The sequence below is a fragment of the Moschus berezovskii genome, chromosome 22 (assembly GCF_049115385.1).
Source record: "Moschus berezovskii isolate FMDL1 chromosome 22, NW_MosBer_1.0, whole genome shotgun sequence".
NCBI lineage: Eukaryota > Metazoa > Chordata > Mammalia > Artiodactyla > Moschidae > Moschus > Moschus berezovskii.
In genome coordinates this window covers 18,484,403-18,505,254 of record NC_142481.1, presented here as the reverse complement: position 1 = coordinate 18,505,254, position 20,852 = coordinate 18,484,403, and the positions used below count along the sequence as shown (strand labels likewise).

The window sequence follows — 20,852 nt, the reverse complement described above, 5'->3', positions numbered from 1 at the left end:
CATCACGTACCAAAACCCAGATATATAATTTCATCTACAGTATAGGCATTTCAATGTGTCTCAAAAATGTGGGCTTCCCTGGTGGCTCAGATGATAAAAGAATCTGCCTGCAATGCAAGATACCGGGCTTTGATCCCTGGGTCAGGAAGATCCCCTAGAGAAAGGAATGGCAACCCACAGCAATATTCTTGCTTGGAGAGTTCCATGGACAGAGGAGCCTGGTGGGCTACAGTTCATGGGTCGCAGAGAGACGCGACTGAACGACTCATAGTTTCTACATTTTTTCTCTAAAAATTTAGGACTCTCTCTTTTTTTTTTCTTTTTTCCAGGGGTGGGGTGGGGGGTTGTTTAGGAGAGTGCTGTTTCCACCCCCCCCAATTTTTTGTGGGGGGCCGCCCCTTGGGCAAGTGGAATCTACCAGGGATCGAACCCCGCCCACTACATTGGAAGCTCGGAGTCAAGAGCCACCAGACCGCCTGGGAAGTCTCCCTCCTGATTTTAGATAAAACTTCTCGGCAAGATACTTCACAGTAGATGGTACCTACTTCCTTTCGCGGCGCATTACAAGGGGAAAAAAAACATCTGGGATCCAGGATACTGAATTGAGAACGCCAAATGACATCTCCCGAGAGGTCTGGGAGGGGAGGGGCAGCCCGCAGGCGCCAGCGACGCGCATGCGCAGAGAGGCGCACCCTCTCGGCTGCCGTAGCCCGCCTCGTCACGTGTTCTCCCGGTCGTCATGGCGGCCGCTCGGAAGCCAGTGCTGCTCGGGCTTCGAGATGCTGCCGTGCACGGCCGTCCCACGGGGCCGAGCGCCTGGACCGCAAGCAAGCTGGGCGGCGTTCCGGTGAGGTGGGGCGCGGGAGCCGGGGTCGGCTGGAGCTGGTGTTGGGCTACGGGGTGAGGGAGTGGGCCAGGTCCCTGGACAAAGTGAGGGTCTGAGCGCCTTCCTTGTCCTCAGGACGCCCTGCCCGCCGTGGCAGCTCCGAGGCCGGTGTGTGAACTGTGCCGGCAGCCGCTTGCCCTCGTCGTGCAGGTGTACTGCCCGCTGGAAGGCTCTCCTTTTCATCGGCTCCTGCACGTGTTCGCTTGCCCTCGCCCTGAGTGCGGTAGCGGTGGGGGGCTCAGGTAGGCGGGGAAGTAGCGGAGCTGCCGTCGGGATGTCTGCCGAGTGGGCGGGAGCGGCGGCCGCGCCAGGTGCACCGGGAGGGGACTGGCCAGCCCTCTGGCAGTTGGAGATGGAGTCCTCACTGCAGTTTTTCTTTACTATGAAGTTGGAAGGTGTTCCGCTCCCAATGCCTGCAGATGAGAGAGAAAGAGACTCAGGATGCTCAGGTAACGCGGCTGTGACTATCATATTGTTGTTGTTTAGTCGGTAAAATCGTGTCTCTTTGCGACCTCAAGGACTGCCTGCAAAGATACTACTGCAGAACAAAATCCAGCTTTTCTTTCCCAGTAAATGTTACTTTATATATTCACTGAGTTCTTAATGTTTGCGAAGCCTTGTACTAGCAATACTGGGAATAAAAAGGTGGTGTTTGCCTATATTTCTTGGGGTTCAATAGCAGATAATAGAAAAGCGTTTTGACTTTTTATAGCTGAGACTGATTTAAAGTTAAGTTTTTCCTTATCTTATTAGATAGGCTGGGGGAAATGACTCCAGGAGTGACCTGCAGAACTACACCTCAGAACTGGCCGGTCAGGGAGCTGCCATGCCGCCTCTCATGCAGTCTGGAAGCCCAGATGTATTCTGATGAATGAAAGTTGCCCATGTCAGACCTGTTGACTCCAGAACCTTGTTCTGTCTCCATCTACACACCAGCTGCCTTTTGCTTCATGGTCACTCTTTCCACTTCACTCTGTCAAATTTGTCTCTCTAGTGTTCCTTATGAGCAAGACCCCCTGACCGTATCTGGAACCCTAGCTGCTTAGGAGTCTGGGAAATATAGTTCTTTCTTACCAGCTTCTGCAGTACATGAAGTATATGGAAGAGGTGTTGAAGAAACCACCTTAGAATATCTGCCACAGTGCCCCTGAAAAGGAAACACAACACACGTCACCTCCAACATGCTTTTGAGTAAACCATGAGGTGCTGGAGTGGGAGCGGCAGGTGTTAAGTAAGGTTCCTTCCGGAAGGTGAAGGATTAGGTGGTTCAGGAAGCCAAGGGAACAGTGTGCTTGAACCTCATTCACTGGGTATTTTTCCAGAAACAGGGAAATGGCCTCACAGCTGAGGATTGGTGTGAAGGTGCAGATGACTGGGGAAGTGACAGTGAGGAAGCGTCTCCACCGCAGCCTATCTCGGATTTTGGAAATGATCCGAGCAATGCCAGGGACGTAGACTGCACCTCCCAGCTCCAGGAGCTCCGCCTGCAGGATGCTGTCCCAGGTGTTGCTCCTCCTGTGCCTCCCGGGGAAGGGTCCGCCTTGCCTCCTGCGGTGCCACAGTTCCTGCCCTACTACATCTGTGTCGTAGATGAGGATGACTACACGGACTTTGTCAGTCTGGACCATGCTCAGAGCCTTCTGAGGGAGTATCAGCACAGAGAAGGAGTTGATATGGAACAGCTGCTTTCCCAAAGGTGAGGAGGGTGTATGCTGTTGAGTTTGAGAGGTGGTTTGATCAGGAGGCTGCCAGAGTGGGTACTCTTTGGTTTTATCCTCAAAACTGGGGATACTTTTTTAGGCAGAACTTTTTCAGGTCCGACACACCTGTAGGGTGTGAAGACCTGAAGACCTGTCTGCTTCACTCCTCTTGAGTTAGAAAGGGAGACAGAGACGAGGAAATCTTATGAGCCACCCTTGAGTTAGCTTGAAAACACTTGGTTTTATTCACAAGGACTCTCACGAAAATGACCAGAGCTGTTTCATTTGTAAGCATTTTCAAGATAGTGTTGGAGTGCACGAAGACGTGTTGGTGTTTGAAAATACTCCATAATGGAGAAAGAGATGACAAGAACCAGTGGGTATATGACTTTTTATTTTGTTTATTTATATTTGGTTGCCCTGAGTCTTCGTTGCTGTACACAGGCTTTCTCTAGTTGCGACGAGTGGGGGTTGCTCTCTACTTGGCAATGTGCAGGCTTCTCATTGCAGTGGCTTCTCTTATTGCGGAGCCGGGACTCTAGAGTGTGGGCTCAGTATTGTGGTGCATGGGCTTAGTTGTCGTGAGATGTGGGGGAATCTTCCTGGACCGTGGATTGAACCAGCATCCCCTGCACTGCAGGGCGGATTCTTAACCACAGGACCACCAGGGAAGCCCCATGATGACTTTTTACGTTGCAAATAATTATCCAGTGTTGAAAATGGCTAAGAAGCAGGGCTTGGGAGAAAGTTGGGCAGGGTGTTACTGTTATGCATTATAAAGTATTAAACTTATGATTTTTAAGTTATATATGTATATTTTACTGTGGTAAAGTTTTTAAAAATTGTGTACTCTCTTTTCTTTTTTAAAAACTTATTTTATTTATTTAGGCTGCCCAGAGCAGCTTGTGGGATTTTAGTTCTCCAACCAGGGCCCTCAGCAGTGAGAATGTGGAGTCCTAACTAGTGGACTACTGGGGAATTCCCTGTGTACTGTTCTAAATATAGTAATTCTCTGAATGTAGACACACAAAAGTGTTTTCTGCTTTTCTTTTTAGTCTGTCTAGTGATGGTGATGAAAAATATGAGAAGACTCTAATTAAAAGTGGAGATAAGATGTTTTACAGATTCATGAAGAGAATTGCTGCTTGTCAGGAGCAGATTTTAAGGTACAGGCACATTTATTGTTTTTCTTGGTGATAAAAGTAATGTGTGTTAGTTAGGAAAACACAGAAAAGTAGAACAAGAAAACCAAAATCCACAATATTCCCCAAACCAAGAAGCTAAGATTTTAGTGTATTTAGTTATTTTTTTACATATCTAGACATATGTGTAAGTAGGTATTGTGTGTATTCTTTTGTTGTTGTTAATTGGGGTCATGGAATATAGCTGTTCTCTTTACATAAACATTCGTTGGTATTGAGGGTTTCCATATGTGTTAAAAATTCTTCCAAGTGATTTTCTTTTGTTTTAAATTTAAATATTCAGTAGATAATACATTTTTAAGACTCAAAAACATAATAGTATGTACATCTGCATATATGCATAAATATAATGGAATAATTCCTACTATTCACACCTGCTCAGGTCATCACTGTTGTCAGTTTCCTGTGTGTGCTTCTGTAATTTCTTTATGCATGTCAAAGCAAATTTACATGTTACTTTTTTTTTTAATCACAAGAAAGCATTCAAGAAACATTCTGTTTCCTGCTTTTTTAACGGTGCTATTATCTAGTCCTGTATCTTTTCAGAACATTGAGAACTATGTTTAAAAAAAAAGTTACTGTAGTCCCATGTCCATTTTACTTGTTGATGGACCTTTAGTGAGCAAGTATTTCTCTCGGATGCATTTCCTGAAGTGGCATAGTTAAGCAGAAGGGCTTATGCAATTGTGATTTTAATTGATAGCCCCCAGTTTTCTCCCATTGGACTTTAATTCCTACTGGCAATCAGTTCAGTTCAGTTCAGTCGCTCAGTTGTATCCGACTCTCCGCGACCCCATGAATCACAGCACGCCAGGCCTCCCTGTCCATCACCAACTCCCGGAGTTCACTCAAACTCATGTCCACAGAGTCGGTGATGCCATCCAGCCATCTCCTTCTCTGTCGTCCCCTTCTCCTCCCACCCCCAACCTTTGCTGGCAATACATGATCTTTAATTCCTACTGGCAGCCTTTAAGTGCCTGTTTTCCCATAGCCTTGCCAGCAGGGTGAGCTTCATGCTTTTGTATTTCTGTCAATTCAAGGTGAAAAAAGGGCATCTTGGTATAATTTTACCTGATTTTTTTCTTATGAATATCTTCCTCTGTGTAGTGGAATTACTTCTGTTGGGTGGGCCAAAAGTTTGTTCAGGTTTTTCTGAAAGATCTTACAGAAAGCTTTTTGGCCTCCCTATTGTCTATTCATAACCTTTACCCATTTTTCCTTAAGTCCTTGTTCCTTTTGATTTTTAGGAACTTTTTATATATTAGATTATTATGATTAATTTTATATGATTAAGATTATTTTGATTTATTTTCTGGGCCTGTTTGTTTTTTGACTTTGCTTGCGGTAGTATTGTTGGGTGTTTGTTTCCGTCTGGTTTGTTCAGGGCTGCAGTATGCATCCTGTTCACAACTCCTGGAATGTGGTAGTGATTTTTCTTTAATCTAGTTCTAGGAGCAAAATTGAGGATCGAAATTTTGAAGTTTAAAGGTTCTTGATATATATTGTTTGATTGTAGTTTTTACTCCTAAGCACAAAGTCAGACTTTACTCTTGATTCTTTCATCCTAATTTTATTGATGATAATTCACTTTATTTCTCCTTACTTTAATTAGGCATGACAACTAGAGATGCTGTGTTGAAAACATGCCCAAATTATGAAACCTTCAACAGAATTTTCAGATTAAACCAATTACATAAGCGTGTGGCTCCTCAGCAGTGGCAGTAATTCTTAGGTGGAGAACACCCCTTGGGAGGGGCCTTTTCACTGATGAGACTCAATGCTCACACTGATCCTCTCCTCCTACAGGGCTGAGTTATTGTGTGCTGGGCTTGGAGTGGGTCCAATAACAACCGGTCTTGGTGCTGGCCACAAAAGTACCTGGTCTGGTCAGAGGAGACAGGACACTGTATGCTATGATAGGTGCCCAACGGAGATGTGAACAAGTATGCCAGAAACCCAGAGGAGGGACCAGGGGCCTTTGCTTGTTTCATCAGGGAAGGCACCATGCAGCAGACACACTTGGAGCCCCTAGCCCCTACCCTGTAGGACTAAAGGCCAAGGATGCTTTGAGTCACAGAGGAAACTGATTAAGAAAGAAGATAGCCAAGTGCATAATGGCAGGATGAGGCAAGTCAATGGGCTGGACACCATGGTGTCTGAAGTGAGAACAGCTTGGTTCTTGCCTCCCACAGCTCCACACCTTGACCTCCTTTAGGACACACACCCTTGTTATCCTCCTTGACAGACTGGGTACTCCCCAGACTTGGTGTCTAGTACTGACATGGATTAGGTATGTTTTCAATCCATTTCTTACTAAAGAATTTGCATTTTATTCTGTAGCCAGTGGATGCCAGGGGAGTGATATGATCACTCGAGAGTCAAGGGATCCAGGTGAGAGATGGTATAAGGTTTTGGATCAAGGCAGAGGATATGGGAAACAGGGAATGAGTTTGGGAGATATTTGTATAATGGCAGTTCTTGGTGACCCTTGGATATGAGAGTAAAAGATTGGAAGGAAACAAAGTGGTTTTGAGCTTCTGGCTTGTGAAATTGGATGAGTGTTGATGCAATGCTGGAGCTGGGGATTTAGGAGGGTGTAATTTGGGGTGTGGAGTCTTGATTGTTCTTAGACTACAGAGTGTGTCCTTGTCAGTTTGATTTACATCTTTGAAACTAAATCTTTGTTATAGTAGTTTTGGTTTTATTTCCCTTGTGCATTCTACTTTACAAGTGTCTTATACTGAAGACATAATACTTTGTAATAAGTAACAACTGCCCAGAGGATATTGAATAAGAGGTCTTGGAAGTTCAAGGCCTGGGTTTTCCATTTCTAGCTGAAGGTCCATGGGCAATTCACTTAACCTTTCTTATCCTCAGTGCCTCGTCTCTAAAATGAGGATGATAATACAACTACCTATTTCACAGGATTCCTCTGGGAACTAAATGAGGTGATGATGAAAATACTCTGTACAACATCCATGAATACTGACTGTTGTTTGAAACCCACTATGCTATGTTTTGGGGGAGCAGAGGTCTATAAGGATCTCTTAATAGTACTGGTATACATATGCATTCATGATCTTTGGCAGTGAAGACACTATGTTATTCTCACGCAGAGCATAGCGCCTACATATAGTAGGTCTTTGTGATACCAGTACATTTTCAAACATGGTAGGGATGAAAAGAACCTTGGTTTTGGTCTTGGAAGACTTGGCCTTGGGGCAGATGACTATTTACTCTTCTGTAAAATGGGCCTAATGCCTACTTTGTAGGCTGTTTGGAAGGATTCAGTGAGCATGTTCATTCATTCAGCTAATATTTACTGAGTCTATGCTAGGTGCTGTTATAGATGCTGCAGGTACGACGGAAAATGACACAAAGTCCATGTTTTTATAGATTTTACCTGCTGGTGAGAGGGTTTGAAAGTAAAAAGATACATTGTATGATTTCCACAAGTGATAAATGAGGAAATAAAACATAACTTTTCTAAATAGAATGTCACAGAGGCTCTCAGAGGAAATGACATATCCAGCAGGTTATAGTATATAAAAATGACAACACGGATAACGTGGAAAAACGGGTCTAGATACAGTGGTCAGAGTAAAATCAAGTGGTCTGTCTATTCTAATACCTAGTTACAGTGAATATAAAAAGTAAAAATCAGCCAAAAATAAAGTAGAAAAAAACAAACCTTAAAAAGAAAATCCCTTCCATCTGCATTGAAATAAGGAGAGAAACTTAATACCTTAAAACTCAAAGTGGCCATCCGGGATGTAATATCACCAAAAGTCTAATACAGTTCTGGGTGCCTCACATGTATTTATTTATTTATGTAGTTAACTTACTTTTCACAGAGGAAGGTACAGACATTTCTGTACCTTTAGTGTGAGTTGTAGCCATGCAATCTTCTTCTCTCACTTCTTAAAAATACACTGATAAGACCACAGCATCCTGAGAATTGTGGTAATAATGTTGAATCTGGAAAGAAGCAAACAGGAGAAGAATCTGTATCTTCTGCTGTAGGGCTTTTGGCCACACAACAAGCAAAAGTTGTTGGGTTCCATGATGCGTTACAGAAATGATAAAGAAGTCAAGGGCAATTTCTTGCCCATTAGAGGGGGATCCCCCAACATGTAAGACATTTTACCCTACCCCAGAAGTAAAAATGAAGCCCAGGTGTTCTAGTAGATTGCATTGAGTCTTACAGAACTGTTCCACCACCCCGATTTACCCACAGAAGAGTAGAAGAAATGAAGAATGTGTTTGGAGAAGGGGAAAAGAACAGACCTCTGATGTGAGATTGACAGGAAGTCACTAAGAAAACCCACACACTGTTTTGGAGCAAACAGGTGGTCTAAACAGAGTTGCCCTCTTGAGGCATGAACTAGCTGAAAAGTGGCAGGCCACCCATGTGATCATACTGTTGGAAGTAAAATTAGAGAAATGAATAGTGCATACAAAATTGAGCCAAGAACCATATCTGGAAGAAAAGATAATCTGAGGAACACATAATTCCCAGCAGAGTTTTCAAGATACAGAACTTTGTAAGACAGTGTGTTCAATAAAACCAAGAGCTCAAAGTTGAGAAAATAAGATGCCAAGGGAAGTTGAATTGCTAAAGAAATCAAGCCACACATTGCATATCTAATAAATTTATAAGTAGTTGACTTGGCTGAAAATCAAAGTACTGATGTGAAGAGAGTTTCAAAAATCTCATGAATGCTGAACAAAAAGACAAAGCAATCAGAAGGAGCTATCTTGGAAGGTGGATAAATATAACTAAAGATAACTGGTGTCCAAAGAAGAGAACTCAACAAATGGATCCAAAACAATACTCAAAGATAGGAAATTTTCCCCAAAATGAAATAAGAACTAAATCTGCAAATATTAAAGTACATTGAGTCTGGTGGTTGTTAAAGTATAGTCTTGGATGTTAACATGTGACTTGTATGTGGCCCTAGTTCAGCATTCTTTTTCTCCTTGTTCTAGGTACTCCTGGCATGGAGAACCACTTTTTTTGACCTGCCCTACATCAGAAGTCACTGAGCTTCCAGCCTGCAGCCACTGTGGAGCCCGAAGGATATTTGAGTTTCAGCTTATGCCAGCACTGGTCAGCATGCTCAGAAGTGCTAATTTAGGTAAAAGGCCCTTTATTTGAGTTTGTGGGTTTCTGGCACTAATTTGGGATTATTTTTTAAAATGAAAACCTAGTTTCATCTTTGTTTCCTTATAAAATATAAGCACTACAGAAAATTTTGGAAATTAAAATTATTTTTAGGAAACATATTTGTTGCTTCCATTTGGGGCTATTATAAATAAAGTTGCTTTGAACATTTGTGTGCAAGCCTTTGCATGGACATAGACTTTTGGGTTAAGTATCTAGGAGAAAAGCAGTTGAATCCTGCGGTAGGTGTGTTTAACTTTTTAAGACACTGCCACCTTGTTTTCTAAAGAGCCTGTGCCACTTATATCCCAACTGATAGTACATGAGAGTTGCACATCCTTGGCAATACTTGATACAGTCTGTCTTGTTCATTTCAGTCTCTCAGATGTGTAGCGATATCGTATGGTTTTCATGTGCATTTCTCTAATAACTAATGATTTTGAGCATCATTTTCATGTGCTGATTTATCACTATATGTTTTCTTTGGTGAAATGTCTGTTCTAATCATTTTCTCTTTCTAAAAATTGGGTAGTTTGTCTTCTTACTGAATTCTGATTTTGTATGTATTCTGGATATAAGTCCTTCATCTGGTATATAATGTACAAATATTTTCTCTAACTCTAGCTTGCCAATTTTTATTTTTGGTTTTTTTTTTTTTTTTTGGTGTAGACTTTATTCTTTAGAAACTTTCAGTTTACAGAGAAGTTGAGAAATAAGTACATAGAATTCCCATATACCTCACGTCCAGTTTCCCCTTTATTAAAATAAATTTATTCTAATACAGTACTTTTGTTATAATTAATGAGCCAATATTATATTAACTAAAGTCCATAGTTTATTTAGATTTCCTTAGTTTTTACCTAATATGCAAGAGCCCATCCAGGATATCACTTAGTGTGTCTCTTGCCTGTGATGAAAATTCAGACTTCCTCATTTTTTCTTAACCAAGATTTTTTTAAAAGAAATATTTATTTATTTATTTGGCTGCACCGGGTCTTTGTTGCAGCATGTGGGATTTTTAGCTGTAGAATGTGGCATCTAGTTCCCTAACCAGGGATCAAATGTGAACCCCCTGCATTATGAGTGTGGAGTCTTAGCCATTGGACCACCAGAGACATCCCAGGACTTCCTCATTTTTGATGACCTTGACAATTTGTGGGAGTATTGCTCACTTATTTTGTAAGATGCCCCTCTGTTGGAATTCATCTGATTTTTTTTTCTCATAATTAGAATGAGACTACAGATTATTGAGAAGAAAATCATGGGGTGGGGGGTAAAGTGCCATTTTCTTCATGTCACTCATCTTATCAAGGGTGCCTCTTTAAACATTGATTGTTGATGTTGGCTGGTATTTTAGGTTTCTCCACTTGAAAACAGTGCCTTCTTCTCCCCCTTCCATAAAGTATTGACTTGTCTTTTTATTCTCTAAACTGTCCTTTTAAAAACAGTTTTTAATTTTGAAGCACAATTTATTAGTCTTCTCTTATATGAATTATGTTTTTGATATCTTGTCTTAAGAAATGATTGCTTAGGCACCACTTCCTGATAAGAATGCTCTTTCTCTGCTCAAGTGTCTTTTACCTTTGTTGAATACTGGTTGTCCGTCTGTGTGTTAATTTGCTTCTGTACTCTTTATTCTGTGTTCTGTTCCATTAATCTGTTTTTCTGTTTTGACACCACTGCCACACGATCTTGACCACTGTAGCTTTGTAAGATTTGTTGTTGTTTAGTCACTAAGTCATGTTTGACCCTTTGCGACCCCATGGACTGCAGCGTGCCAGGCTCCCATGTCCTTCACTGTCTCCCCGAGTTTGCTCAGATTCATGTCCATTGAGTCCATGATGTTACAGATAACCATCTCATCCTCTGCCGCTCCCTTCTCCTTTTGCCTTCAATCCTTCCCAGCATCAGGGTCTTTTCCAATGAGTCGTTTTTTTCTTATCACGTGGCCAGAGTGTTGGATTTGTTACTTGGTTGTATCAGTCTTTCAGCTTTATTCTTCCTTTTCAAAAATATTGTGACTCTTCCAGATCATTTGCATTTCTGTGGGGTGTTTTAAAATTGCCTTTTATTTCTTAATTCTTTAACTGAGCTGTCCGATAAGGTAGCCATTCTGTGTGTTCATGCTCAGTCACTCAGTCATGTCTGACTCTGCGACCCCATGGATTGCAGCCTGCCAGGCTCCCCCGTCCTTGGGATTCTGCAGGCAGGAATACTGGAGTGGGTTGCTATTTTCTCAACTTCTTAAAAAAAGTAAAATAATTTCTGGGATTTTGTTTGGTATTGCGTTGGTTTTCTGGATCAGATCGAGGAGAATTGAAGTCTTAACAGTGTTGAGTCTTCCAATCCATGTACCTAGTGTATCTCTCCATTTATTTAGGTTCTCTTTAATTTCTTGCAATAGAGTCTTATACTTTTCAGTGTAGTCTTGCATATCTCTTTTCAGTTTTTTCTCTCTTTTTTCTGCTATCGTAAATGGCATTTTAAAAATTTCAGTTTCTGATGTTTGCTGCTAGTATAAATATGTTTAAATATAATTGATTTTTTGGAAAAATGTGTTATAAAATACACATACTTAAAAATTGACCATTTTAGCCATTTAAGTGTATAATTTAGTGATATTAAATATATTCACTGTGTTATGTAACTGTCACCACTATTTTATTCCCAGAACTTTTTTGTTATCCCAAATGAAAAAATCAATCTGTACTCATTAATTACTCTGCCCCTCCCCTAAAAGACTGAGCCCCCCCCGCCCCAGCTCATTTTCTCTTCCCCTAGTTGCTGATAACCTCTATTCTGTCTATTTCTGTCTCTTTCAATTTGCCTATTCTAGATACCTGACATAAGTGGAATCATGATATTCGTCCTTTTGTGTCTGGCTTATTTCATTTATCATGTTTTCAGGGCTTATGTTGTAGCATGTATCAGAATTTCAGTGTTTCCTTTTTATAGTTCATTCATGATATACAGATTTCACTGTGTAACACAGATTTTTTTAATTCTTTAACTTGGTGGTGGGGCTTTCCATCTTTTGGCTACTATGAGTAATGCTGCTGGGAACATTGGTATACAGATACATTTGAGTCACTGTTTTTAGTTTTTTTGGGTATATCCTTTGAATGGCATCCCTGGGTCTTAATTTCTTTATTTTTTGGCTGCACTGTGTAGCATGTGGGATCTTAGTTCCCTGCCCAGGGATGGAACCCATGCTCCCTGCAGCAGAAACATGGAATCCTGACCACTAGACTACCAGCGAAGTCCCCAACCGTGTCATCTTAAGAGCTATAAACACGTATGTTGAAAACAAAGAAAAACCTCAAATCAGTGACCTAATTGTTTACCTTAAGGAACTAGAAAAAGAAGACCAACCAACCAGAACTCACAGAAGAAAGGAAAGAATAAAGGCTAGGGCAGAGCCTTTAAGGATAATATAAAAACAAAAGAAAACTGTTCAGAACCAAGTTTTTTGCTGTGGATTCGTTAGGATTTGCTACATATGATATCAGATCATCTGTATTTCCTAATATATATTTTATTGGGCTTCCCAGGTGGCGCTAGTGGTTAAGAACCCACCTGCCAATGCAGGAGACATAAGAGACTTGGGTTCAATCCCTGGGTCAGGAAGATCCCCTGGAGGAGGGCATGGCAACCCACTCCAGTATCCTTGCTTAGTTGCAAAGAGTCAGACACCACTGAGATGACTTCGAGCTTCATATACATACATATATATGCACATATATATACACACATACATATTATTATTTGCTAAATGTAAGTATTTTACATGGAATAGTGACTGATTACATTTGATCTTTATGACCACTGAGTATTCATATGTGAATTTAAAGTACTTTTTAGACCAGACATGAAAATACTTACTGAATTCACAAAACATGTTTATCCATTGTACAATATTTTAAAGGTTATTGTGGTTTAATTTTCAGTTCAGTTCAGTCACTCAGTCGTGTCCAACTCTCTGCGACCCCATGAATCACAGCACGCCAGGCCTCCCTGTCCATCACCAACTCCCGCAGTTCACTCAAACTCATGTCCATCGAGTCGGTGATGCCATCCAGCCATCTCATTCTCCGTCGTCCCTGTCTCCTCCCAGCATCAGACTCTTTTCCAGTGAGTCAACTCGTCGCATGAGGTGGCCAAAGTATTAGAGTTTCAGCTTTAGGAGCAGAAATTTTGTCTGTTAAGATTATGAGCTAACCAAGGCACACGTTTGGCACAGTCATACACAGTTGAGGAATAATGGCTTCTACCTCTTTGCACAGCTGCCATAGTCACTCATGTATAATGAGTGAGTCACTCATGTATAATGAGTGAGTCGCTCATGATGATGGGCTTTCTTATGTCAACGTTATCTTTTTCCAGTTTATCAATAATTACCTAAGATGCATCATATACATTTTTTCTTTTATTTCAATACAATCAGTAAATCTTTCCTCTGTGGTGATGGGAAGTGTTCTTAACACACTTTGTCATGTGACATAATTGTCACATGGGCTACTTCTCGTACACCATCAAAAGCAAGGAAAATTGTTTGCTTTTTATATTTCCAACCTAAATTTATATTTCAATTTAACCTGATTTCTTAGGACCATTTTACATATTCTTTGAATTGCATTAAACCCATCACTTCATGGGAAATAGATGGGGAAACAGTGGAGAAACAGTGTCAGACTTTATTTTTTTGGGCTCCAAAATCACTGCAGATTGCAGCCATGAAATTAAAAGACGCTTACTCCTTGGAAGGAAAATTATGACCAACCTAGATAGCATATTAAAAAGCAGAGACATTACTTTGCCAACAAAGGTTTGTGTAGTCAAGACTATGGTTTTTCCAGTGGTCATGTATGGATGTGAGAGTTGGACTGTGAAGAAAGCTGAGCGCCAGAGAACTGTGGTGTTGGAGAAGCTGAGCGCTTTTGAACTGTGGTTTTAGAGAAGACTCTTGAGAGTCCCTTGGACTGCAAGGAGATCCAACCAGTCCATCCTATAGGAGATCAGTCCTGGGTGTTCATTGGAAGGACTGATGCTGAAGCTGAAATTCCAATACTTTGGCCACATCATGCAAAGAGTTGACTCACTGGAAAAGACTGATGCTGGGAGGGATTGGGGGCAGGAGGAGAAGGGGACGACAGAGGATGAGTTGGCTGGATGGCATCACCGACTCGATGGACATGAGTTTGGGTAAACTCCGGGAGTTGGTGATGGACAGGAAGGCCTGGCGTGCTGTGATTCATGGGGTCGCAAAGAGTCGGACACAACTGAGCGACTGAACTGAACTGAAACCCATAAGGAAGTGAAACTGAAAGTTGCTCAGTTGTGTCCAACTCTTTGCAACCCCATGGACTATACAGTCCTTGGAATTCTCCAGGCCAGAACACTGGAGTGGGTAGCCTTTCCCTTCTCCAGGGAATCTTCTCAACCCAGGAATCGAACCCAGGTCTCCCGCATTGCAGGCAGATTCTTTACCAGCTGAGTTACCAGGGAAGCCCTAAAAACACATAAGAAGAGATCACTGTTTATCTTTACCTACATCATTAGCTATATGGACATTATAATAACATGTAAGTTTTACTACATTGAAACGCATTTCAAGGTTTGATCTTAGTATATTTTTTCAAAGGGGTAACTTATTTCTAGGACAAAATATAGCAACAACTAAAATAACTTGGGAGACTACTATTTCAGTTTATTTAAATTTTGTTACTCTCAGGGGCTTCCCTACTGGTCCAGTGGTTAAAACTCCCCACTTCCATTGCAGGGAGTGCAAGTTCAGTCCTTAGTCAAGGAAGTTCCACTAGTCATGAGGTGCCACCAAAAAAAAAGAAAAATCATCACTTTCTAGTAACTATCCTAGGAACTGATGAGATCTACATATTTTTTAAACAATTCTTATTTGAAAACATCAAGATGAAAAACTGAATGTCTGTGGTCAGATTCTGTTATTATTCTATAAGAATATTTGAATTGCAGATAATTTGATTTTGTTCTGTTAGTTTGGAAATGTAAGTACAGAGACAAAAACAAGCATTCTTGGAAAAAAGATCAGATCAATAGAGATAATTTTACTTCCTCCTTTCTGATTTGGATGCCTTTTCTTTTTCTTGTCCCATCAGTTTGTATAGAACTTCTTCATTGAATATAAGTTGCAAAAGTGGGCATCCTTGTCTTGTTCCTGGTCTTAGGGGAATAGCTTTTAGTTTTTCACCATTCAGTATTATGTTAACTGTGAGTGTTTTATGTATATGGCCTTTTTCAGATTGAGGAATTTACCTTCTATTCCTCATTTACTGAGTGATTTTTATCACTACAGGGTATTGAATTTGGTCAAATGCTTTTTTCTACATCAGTTGAGATATCATGTAATTCTATTGATTCTATTAATGTGGCATATTACATTGATTTTGGTATGTTTAAACATTTTTTCATTCTTGGGATAAATCTCATTGACTCATAGGGTATAAAACTTTTCATAAGCTCCCCCTTTTTGGTTTGTTTTTATTAGTTCAGTATCTTATTTCATATCTTTGAGATGTGTTCTGTTTTTTAAATTTTTACTTGTTTCCTGCATTGTCTATTTCCTGCAGTTTACCTTTTTTTCTCTGCTTGTTATTTTTACTTGTTTCCTGCATTGTCTATTTCCTGCAGTTTACCTTTTTTTCTCTGCTTGTTTTGATCCCTGAGTTTTCTATTGAAGATTTTCTGTAAATGTCTGGTAAACCTTGGAAATCACCATTATTAGCACATGTGTAGGATCATTCCAGTCATCATTCTTGACATAAATGCAAAGTTAAAATAGATGTATGACTAGAAATTTTTTTTCTAAAAAGGAAAAGATTTAGTAATACTAATTTAAAGTACTAGAATAAATTCATGAAAATTTAACATAAGAAAAATTAAGTGTAAGTGAAGCAGTTGCTGGACTTTTTAGGTAATGGGTTCTTTATTAAAAGAGGCCCTAGTTTCTAAAAGATCCTCTGAAACTAAGAAAATTATATTCATTCCATATTTCAGTTTTAAATAGTTTGTATTTGATCCTTTAATAGATAAGGAAATGTTTACCCTACTCCATCTCCACATATTTTAGTATCAGTTTTGCTTTATCAAGGTTTATCGGTCTGTATTCTGTAAACATATTTCTCATAGCTGTTTAGCCTGTGAATTCTTTATTCTGACTATTCTCTCCTAGTTGGATTCCATCAGGTAATTGCCTCAAAGAGGGCTTATAGGTCTGAGCCCTAACTAACCTGCCTTTCTAGTTGAAGGACAACTTATGGTAAAGTTATTAAGCCCCACTTTCTTTCTTCAAAACTTGGTAAACCTCATGCTGTCATCTTCTAATAGTGAGGGCCCCACCAGCCCTTTTATCTGGTACCTTCTGTCATCTCCCATGGCTGGGCCTCACAGGGAAGTACGTTTTTCTGAAAATCCCTGAGATCTTTCACGATCATATAGATAATTTTTTGCTTTGTAGAAGTCTGAGGGTGGACTGAGGCCCCTCCACCCTTTGTAACTAACACTTTTACCATAGAACTTTCTTTATCCATGAAGTCCAGTCACTGAACTAACAGGTCTTGCAGCCCCATTGTTCTGTAATTCTTATTTACTTATTTATTTTAGCTGCACTAGGTCTTAGGTATGGCATGAGAGATCTTTGATTTTTGTTGTGGCATGCAGGACCATTAGCTACATCATGAGAACTTTTAGTTGAGGCATGTGGGATCTAGTTCCCTGACCAGGGATCGAACCCTGGCCTCCTGTGTTGAGAGGGCAGAGTCTTAGCCACTGAACCACCAGGGAAGTCCCATGCAGTTTTGTTTATCATGGGATCAGATGGGTTTTCGGACCTGCATATTTAGTTTTTCTTCTGTTTTCTTTCTTTAAGTTGGCCATGCCGTGCGGCTTACAGGATCTCAGTTCCCCTACCAGGGGTTGAACCCACACCCTTGGCAGTGAAAGTGAGGGGTTCTAACCACCAGCCTACCAGAGAATTCCCCTGAATATCTTTTCTGTTGAGTTTGTAGCTTTTCTGTAGAAGCAATACCAGTTGGTTTGGTCACCTTTCTCTTCTCAAATCCATGATAACATCTTTTCTCCTTCCCTCTGCATTCATTGAACTTCTCTGAAGCCTTTCCTTTCTACCTGTGATTAGATGTCACCTGTCTTTTCTGTTTCTTGTGGTTGCTGCTGTTTGTCATTACATGTGTAATGGGACTGTTTGATCTCCATATCCTCTTTCTCCTCCCCACCCTTCAGTCCCCACAGTGGGAGGTCTCTGGGTTCATGTATAATACTCAGCTATTTCATATTTGATTCTGATTCTTTGCACCTGCTTCTTTCCTCTCCTGGTGGTTACTATTGCTGAGGCTGCAGTAATGCCCTCTACAAACTGCCTTTTACACGTTTTAGTTGGGAATTTTCTCAAATTCACCAGGTTATTTCTTCAAAATCAGCTCTATTTTACCCTTTTTTTGGGACTGTCTTTGACTTTCTCTCCATTATCACCACCTACATTTAATATGTATATTTATTTCTATGTATATTTATTTATTTGGCTGCTCCAGGTCTTAGTTGCAGCATGCAAACTCTTCTGTCTTCTTTGTGGTATGCAGCATGCTGTCTCTTTAGTTGTAACATGTGAGATCTAGTTCCCGAACAGGAATCGAACCCAGGCCCCCTGCATTGGGAGCACGGAGTCTTAGCACTGGACCACCAGAGAAGGCCCAACTGCCTACATTAAAAAAAAAAATGTATTTATTTATTTTTCGCTTTGCTGGGTCTTTGTTGCTGCATGGGCTTTTCTCTAGTTGTGCCAAGTGGGGGCTGTTATCTAGTTGCAGTATACAGGGCTTCTTTGGCAGTGACTTCTCTAGTTGCACAGCATGGGCTCTAGGGTGCTCAGGCATCAGTAGCTGCAGCACATGGGCTTCAGTAGTTGTGGCTCCCACGCTCTAGAGCACAGGCTCAATAACTGCCTCACTGGCTTAGTTGCTCTGCAGCATGTGGGATCTTCCTGACCCGGGGATTGAACCTGTGTCCCCTGCATTGGCAGGCAAGTTCTTTACCACTGAGCCCACCAGGGAGGCCCTGCCTACATTTTTTTAAAGTATTTTTCCTTTGGTGCTCCAAACCAGTTGCTCAGCTCATCCTGTTGACTCCTGTTTTCCTATTATTCTGATATCAACAGGCTTTCTTATTACTCACGTTCTCCTGATGCCATTCTTCTATCCATTGATACATTTCTATAAATTCTTAGGATCTATTTTCTGCTTTTTGCCTGTATCCTTTCTAGGACGTGGTGTTCTGTTAGTATGACATTTTAAAATGATCTTCAATGTCAAATAGTCTGGATTTGGCCACACCACGCAGGATGCAAGATCTTAGTTCCTCGACCAGGGATTGAACCTATGCCCCCTGCAGTGGAAACACAGAGTTTTAACCACTGGACCACCTGGGAAGTACCATATTTTTAAAGTACATTTTGCTAATCTTTTTCTTTTTAAATCGGCAGTCACTTTTTGTAGGAATACTGTGACTGTATTGTGACCGATAACTAATGAGCACTGTTTTTGCCTTAAGTAATTATTGTTTCAGCTTGTAAGGTAAAACCACTGCCTATGGCAACATCAGTTATCCTGATATTGAGCAGTCTTTCTCCTTCCTATTAGCTTCTTCTGCTTAACTTTTTTGCTTTACAGATAACACTCAAGATGTGCCAGGCTCTGTTCCAGATATCTTATATGTACTAGCTTATTTACTCCACACAGCAATCTTATCATCATGATAAATACATAATAATATCATAGAGGTGAAATCACTAGGTGGTAGAGCTGGGTTTGAAACCAAGCAGTCTTGTTCCAGCGTCTGGGCTACATTCACTAGGCAAACTGAATATTGAGTGTATCTCATAACACTTTCTGTTTATCGGAATCCTGATTATGTTGTATTTTTCAGATCTTTCTGTGGAATTCGGAACCATTCTAATTTACACATGTGAGAAGAGTTGCTGGCCTCAAAATGATCAGGCGCCCATGGAAGAATTTTGTATTATCCAAGAGGACCCAGATGAATTATTATTTAAGTAGTGCATTTCCTTTTATTTATATAAATTAAACTTTAATGTTTAAATTGTGTTTTTACCTCATTTTGACTCAGAGTTTATTAGCTCTTGTTTCTGTTTGCTTTTTGGCACCTGTGATGGGTCTGGAGCCAGGATTTAGAACCTCTCGTTTATGGGCTGGTTAGCCCTTCAGGGTCAGTGGCCTGCATCCACAGAGGCAGCTCAGAACGTTGCTCCTCTGTAGCCCACAGGGCAGGTGATCTTATGGAAGACCCTGATGGGTTCTAGGAGGGAGAGCAGCTGTAGCACTGTGAGCAGCAGCTAGCCATGTATTACCCTGCAGCCTCTGCACTTTTGCTGTCCCTGGATGCTGACAGAGCATACTGCTGGGACTATTCCAGTTGCTTGAGGCTCCTGCCCTGTGACATGAGCTGTTGAGGCCTACCCCACCTTCCCACCCTCATCTACTCCCGCCTCTTGCCCCTTTGTCTCTTCTGGACATTGTCCCTCCACCCAGCTGTCCACCACTCATCTCCCCTTTCTCCATTTAGATTTTATGTTATTGACTGCTTCCTTTCTGCTACCCCCTGACAGCCACGTGAAAACACTCCCACCAGCTGTGTACCTACCTGCCGTTTGCCAGTGTAGATGAGGAAACTGGGTATTAATGCAAAGAATTTGGTTTGCTTATGTTAATGAACATCAACTCTGGTAAATAACACACTAGGCCCATATCATCATGCGATGTGGTTCTCCTGGGCAGTGTGTGACTGGTGAGAACCCCCTGTGATGCTGCCTTGCCCTCTCCCTGCTTCCCAAGGTGGGGAGAGGTACCTGGGGAAAGTCGCTGGCTGTGTAGAAGAAAGCAAGGGTGTTGGTTATAGATATTTCAGGAACACTGGGTTTGTAGGGCTGAGGCTGAGTGTGGACCTGCAGGGAGAGGTTTTTTGTTTTTGTTTATTTATTTATTTATGGCTGTGCTGGATGTTCATTGCTGCAAGGTCTTTCTCTGGTTGCACCAAGCAGGGGCTACTCTAGTTGTGGTTCACGGGCTTCTTGTTGTGGTGGCTTCTCTTGTTGCAGAGCACAGGCTCTAGGGCACGTATGGGCTTCAGTACTTGCGTCTCCCAGGCTCTAGAGCACAGGCTCAGTAGTTGTGGTGCATGGGCTTAGTTGCTCCATGGCAACTAAGATGTGGATCCTCCTGGATCAGGGATTGAACCCATGTCTCCTGCATTGGCAGATGGTTTTTTTTTTTTAAACCACTGAGCCACCAGGGAGGCCCTGCAGAGAATGGTTTTGATTCCTCCTCTCTGTCATGTTGGAGAAGCCATCACCAGTTCCCTCGTGGCACTTCTGTTGTGGGCAGATGATCCCTTAGACTTCAGACCACTCACTCCAACTAGAGCAGAGAACAGACTGCTCATATCAGGTACATTGGACTGCAGGTACATCACTTTGGATTTATTTAAATGGCCAGAGAGTACCCTCCTTTGATGAGAGGATGGGGTATAATTGTTGCTTTAAACTGTTGATACAGCCATTTTCAGATATGTTAGGTGTCATATTTCTTTTAGGTGGAGACAACTTGTGCTTCCAGCCAAATGCGTTCTTGAATCTAGTTATACATGTTTGTATCAGATCTTATCTAAATAGAGTACAGATCACAGAGGCATCCCCATCATCCAATAGAAATAATGTTTGTAACATTGTTAAGGAAGCAAGACATGAGAAAACAAGTCCAGTGTGAACCCACTTAAATGCTGTGTAAAAGATCTAGATCTGAAAATAGAAATACCAGCAAGGCCCTGAGGAGTAGGAT

At 41.3% G+C, this 20,852-nt stretch overlaps 1 protein-coding gene across 3 annotated transcripts; it reads left to right on the top strand.

The window, feature by feature from the left end:
• Nucleotides 1–600: 600 nt before the first annotated feature.
• PDCD2L (programmed cell death 2 like) lies at nucleotides 601–19,101 on the top strand. Of its 3 annotated transcripts, none has more exons than XM_055412293.2 (7): nucleotides 601–852; nucleotides 962–1,128; nucleotides 1,275–1,335; nucleotides 2,209–2,582; nucleotides 3,642–3,752; nucleotides 8,778–8,926; nucleotides 18,925–19,101. In XM_055412293.2, the coding sequence occupies exons 1-7, from the start codon at nucleotides 616–618 to the stop codon at nucleotides 19,053–19,055; spliced, it is 1,230 nt and encodes a 409-aa protein (XP_055268268.1). In that variant the 5' UTR covers nucleotides 601–615; the 3' UTR covers nucleotides 19,056–19,101. The 3 variants fall into 3 exon arrangements, with proteins under 3 accessions (XP_055268268.1, XP_088686900.1, XP_055268269.1); XM_088830774.1 differs by lacking the exon at nucleotides 18,925–19,101 and adding an exon at nucleotides 18,263–18,911; XM_055412294.2 differs by having other exon boundaries at nucleotides 690–847.
• Nucleotides 19,102–20,852: the final 1,751 nt, after the last annotated feature.